This window comes from Zeus faber, assembly GCF_960531495.2.
Source record: "Zeus faber genome assembly, chromosome: 3".
Lineage (NCBI taxonomy): Eukaryota > Metazoa > Chordata > Actinopteri > Zeiformes > Zeidae > Zeus > Zeus faber.
Genome location: NC_137190.1, coordinates 14,579,764 through 14,585,138, shown reverse-complemented (window position 1 = coordinate 14,585,138; position 5,375 = coordinate 14,579,764). Strand labels below are relative to the sequence as shown.

Here is a 5,375-nt window from a genome sequence, read left to right as displayed (position 1 = left end):
CCCACCCCCCCCCACCCCCCTCGGTCTCTTCTTGAACACCTAAAAAAACAAAAAAAAAACTGCGTGGGGGTCATTTCGGGAGGGAGGAGGAACGAGCGCATGTCCGCAAGTCTTTTCTCGGAAAGACGACGGTAAATAGTTTTTTTCGGTCTCTTCTCCCCGGCGCGTCCTCGCCGCAGCGCGCGGCGTCCCTCGTTGCGTCGCGACGCGGCGGCGTCATATGCATAAGCCGTCGTTTGTCCCCTCGTAGCTTGTCTCGTACGTCGTGACGCTAACTGGTAATTTGCTGGGTAATAGTTTATACATGAGGGACCTCTTCCCGTTGGGGGGGGGGGGGGGGAGGGTCATGTCGGAAGGGTCTAAGCAACGGCGCCCTCACAAAGAACGCGGAGGTTTCATGGTTTGTGTTGGGAGTCTTTTTGGGTACTCAGTCATTGTCATGGGCGCGCCTCAGAAGCGACAGAACTCAGGGACTATTTGAGCGCACGCACGCGCATGCGTGCGCGCGTGTGTGTGTGTGTGTGTGTGTGTGTGTGTGTGTCTATGTATGTGAAGGGCTTTAGAGGTCAGTCAAGTTGGTTTTCAAAGTTCACGTTCGGAGCTCGGCTCGTTCGGAGCCCCCGCCGCCGCCCCCCCCCCCCCCCTCAGCGTCCTCAGACCTTGGCCTCCAGTAGCTCCAGGAACAGTTTGTGCATGGGGACTTTACCGTCCTGCTTGATGCTGTAGAAGTGCTGCACCGCCTTGGTGGAGGTCTGGCGGAGCAGGGGCAGGGTCATGAGCATCTTGCCCGCCCGGCGGGGGTCCTCCTGGTGCTGGGAGGCCTCGTAGTCCTGCAGGGCCTCGTGGAGGACGTCCTGGAGCTTCTGCACGGCGTCCACGTCCTCGATGTGCATGGAGTCTGCGGGCGGAGCAGAGCGGCGAGGAATTAAATCACCGCGGGAGACGAGCGCACGGTGGGCACATCAAAGAACGAGCTGAACCGCGATTTGTGCATGAGATCATCTTCGAATGTGTGGATAAATAAAAGCTCCGTCTGTGTCTATAAGTGGAAAATTTGAAAAATACATTTAAAAAAATAATTTATTTTTATGATAGTGAATAATAATAATAATTATCATCATCATTTCTAATGGCAGCAAATATACACAGAAAGGTGGGGTGGGATTCTCAGGACTTAAATATGATATAATGATACTAAATGTGCTGTTTTCTATCTCGTCCGACATAAAAAAAGCTGGATATATTTTCATTATGGGAATAAATGTCCCATCCTGAGACTGTACAAGCAGATACTGTGACGACGGTGAGTATTAATATTTTCCCTCTTGTGAGAGCACCAGTTTCTTTCATAAGCCAAGCACTTATCAAAACAGGTTCCGGACTAGATCATCACTTTAATCGCGCGTTTTGAATCGTAAACAATAAAGCTATAATTCACGGTGCCGCGTAAACTATATGGATGGAGTCTGTTACACCGGGGCTGTTTCTGTTTTCTCTTTCCCAAAGCGTGACTGTGGGTGGGTGTGATGAATGGACACAACAAGTAGAAGTGGGCGGAGAAGGAGGGATAGAGCTGTAACATGATGGAGTAGAGGAGAGAAGTAGAGCTTGTTTATTCTGGCTGTGTGGGGCTGTGTGCGTGCTTGTGTGTGTGTGTGTGTGTGTGTGTGTGTGTGTGTGTGTGTGTGTGTGTGTGTGTGTGTGTGTGTGTGTGTGTGTGTGTGTGTGTGTGTGTGTGTGTGTGTGTGTGTGTGTGTGTGTGTGTGTTGGTCCGTCTTTCTGTAGGTGTGTCCGCAACGTGTGTATTTGGTTTCTAAATATCTGCACGCTACATGCATGGAGAGCTTGTGGCGGTGAGGCCGGGGAACGTCGCTCTGAGGGGCCGCTCTGTGGATTGGCCCCCAGGGAGACAAAGTCTTAATGTGAGCTGGCCTTTAGCTCGCAGCCCCCGATCAATGGCTACGATCAATTACAACATGCATGTTAAATAATAATCACAGCGCCCCTATTGACAGGCCATCACACTGAAGCACACTCACTAAAACACACTCAGAAGCACACACACACACACACACACACACACACACACACACACACACACACACACACACACACACACACACACACACACACACACAAACACACACACACACAATGTGGAGTGAAGACACGGATGCTTGCATTTATTTTAACTATACACATATGTTTTTACACATATACACACATAAATAGATAAAAAAAATATAGCTTTTATATTATGTTTAAGATCGCAGATTTCAGATAATAATATAATTATAACAGTGCTAGAGGCGATGGTGCTGTATCACAGCTGCAGAGGTGGTAAGATTTATAGAATGTATTTTTACAATTTTATTTTAAGAAACATAGTTCATTGTACTGCGAGTAATGTCTATGTGTTTGTGTGTGTGTGTGTAGAACTGTAGTTGGGGGCATCAGGATCATTTGCTTCTCTACTATACTATTATACAATTTTTAACTAAATATTATTAATATATGCTGCAAATACAGATTTCACCAGTTTCAATATACATGGCAAGCATGCATGGACACATGCACGCATGCACACACACACACGCACACACACAAACACGCACACACGCACACGTTCACACATGCAGGGCTTGGTCCATAGTGAGTAATGCATGGATCAGTATGCAGGACCAGACGGTCGTGGGTCGGATTCTATAGGAATCAATAGAACACTGCAGCTTCAGTTGCTGGTAGAATGCTCTCCTTCCGCACTGTGTTTAAACACGATTTGGTGGTCCGCTAATCACTATTTATTATCTTTTTTCGCATTTTAATAGAGTTAAAAGAGGAAACGATTAACAAATGCTGTGAATTGGACCAATTCAAAGAGTATTATATTAAATTAAATTAAATTAAATTAAATGAAGGCAAGACAAATATTGAGCAGGCCACCATTGTTTACCGTACGCTGTCAATGTCGTACTGTACTAAATTCCCTCTGGAAGCATTTATTTGGTTTACTAATTGTTTTTCTTTTTTGTATTTTTCAGGGCAACTTGAGGGTAGCCGATAAACACTAAGTTGAGTCGGTTTGGTATTGTTTTTTTTTTTTGTTTTTTTTTGGTTTGTTTTGTTTATTTTGAATCAATATGGAGCTGAGTTTGGTCAGGCCTGGCCACGGCCGGTGCTGTGAACCGTGGTCAACAGTGACAAGGAAACAGCAGCGGCTAATGAGCAGGAGCACGACACACACCCTGCCACTCGCAAAACACAATGTACGTACACACACACACACACACACACACACACACACACACACACACACACACACACACACACACACACACACACAGACACACAAACAGCCCGTTTTCCAATGGCTATTTCAGTCGGCTTTACATGTGGAGCACGTTCGCTAACATTTCTTAAGGCTCGCCTTCATTAATGCAGACGATTAGCATCCTGCGAATTAATTAGTGTCACTGCCCTTCAAAATGCTAATGCTCGCATTCTGTTGTCTTGAAGAGCACTCACCGAGTCCATCAGCGACGGGAAGTTTCCTCCCCGTTTCAGTCGGTAAAAACACTCGTTTGAGACATTATTTGGGATACGGCAGCGACGGAGACGGCGTGCCCGTCACGCAGGGTCCCCGCGCGGCGAAAAGACGGGAAGTGAGGGGGGAAAGAGGTGACGTCTGCGATAAAAACACGCCGTTTTTATTTGCTTTGTTTGGAAGAGAAAAAAAAAGATGGCTCTGATCGGAGGCGCGGAAATATATTGTGATGTTTAAGATTACAGGTACCAAGGATTATTAAAGTTTCGATCCCCCCGACCTGTTGTTTTTTACCTCTTTTTGGTTGGGGGTCCAAGTCTAAATAAGGGTCAAGCAAATGGATCATTTTATTTTCAATGCTGGAAAGTCAATTGATGTCATGAAAGAGGAAAAATGAAATAAGATCATCTTGCAGATCAGAACAGAGTTTGAAAGTTAAAATTTTAAATAATGTATAAGAACAAATAATGTCAGAACTATGTCCAAATACTGTGTAGGTATACATTTCATCCGTGATTCTCTCGAATGTTTTATTTGTGTGTTAATCTGTGTCTTACGTCCTTGCCTCTGGTTATAATGCAATGGCAATATAATTGTCCAAGATCATTTTAGTGAGTTTCAACAGCTTTAGGAATTATCTTTAGATTTTTTATTTTATTACTTTGGGAGTCATTTTTTGAATTAAATTTACTTTAAACTTAACAAATATGTGTCAAAATCTGCTTAATTCAGTGCATTTTAAGGCCATGCACGCTAACACGCGAATAATAACAATTATAATAATAAGAATAAGAATAATAACAATAATAATAATAATAAGAATAATAATTATAATTATAATTATAATTATAATCCTAATCCTAATTTTTGCTGCGGATAAACCCACAACATTAAGGTTCATGTGAAATCTGTGAGAAATCATCAGCATTATTATCATCATCAGCATTATTGCTGTCCAGCATAGATTGCCTCTCATCTTTCAGGCTTGTGCGCAAACACTCACACACGCACGCACGCACCCACACACCCACACACACACACCCACACACACACACACACACACACACACACACACACACACACACGCTCACAAAGGCAGGACTGAGAGATTGACTGGCAGTCGGGGCCCTGAGGAAAACAATCGGTCAATATGTTGTGCACATGCGTCGGTGTGAGGGCTTCGCTGTTTCAATGGGTGTGTAAAAGTTGCGCGCATTAACATACGTGCATGCACGCATCCGTGAATGAGGATTTTCGATTCTCCACAAAAGTATGTGTAAGAGCGTGCACGTTCTCAATATGTTTATGCGTGTGTGTGTGTGTGTGCACGTGTTGGGCCTTGCGTGCGGATCCTGGATCAGAACAAACAGCCCCTCCCTCCCATTCAAAGCTCTTCCGTGGCATTCTCCCATTTAAACACATCGTATTGACAGCTCCCCCCTTGTAATTAAAGAGTACTGAAGAGCTGGCCGGCCTCCAAGACAAAGTTCAAAAGACGGGGTCATGGGAGGGAGCCCGCTGCGTGCCGGCTCGCGTGCGTGTCAGTCAGCTGTCGATGCAGCCGGACAACATCAGAGAGGGGGTTTTATCGACAGGTCTGGGTCCTAATGATTACACCTTATTTAACAGGCATCTGAAGAGAAGCCTATGCTAATTGCAAAAAGCAATGGCCACGAGAGCACGAGTTTGATAGGTGAGCTTTAAGTTCAATTCTTTATACTGTTATGTGGGGAATGCAATGAGGGATGTGTGTGTGTGTGTGTGTGTGTGTATGTGTGTGTGTGTGTGTGTGTGTGTGTATGTGTGTGTGTGTGTGTGTGTGTGTGTGTGT

General features: G+C 44.9%; 1 protein-coding gene across 6 annotated transcripts in view; it reads right to left on the bottom strand.

Annotated features, from left to right (window-relative positions):
* Nucleotides 1-653: 653 nt before the first annotated feature.
* esrrga (estrogen-related receptor gamma a) overlaps nt 654-5,375 on the bottom strand; it is a gene marked incomplete at both ends in the record, with an annotated part of 55,659 nt that continues 50,937 nt past the window's right edge. For all 6 annotated transcript variants that reach the window (XM_079997675.1, XM_079997673.1, XM_079997674.1 and 3 more), the window contains one exon: nt 654-898. In XM_079997675.1, the coding sequence (XP_079853801.1) occupies nt 654-898 (245 nt within the window). The remainder of the gene's footprint in view (nt 899-5,375) is intronic.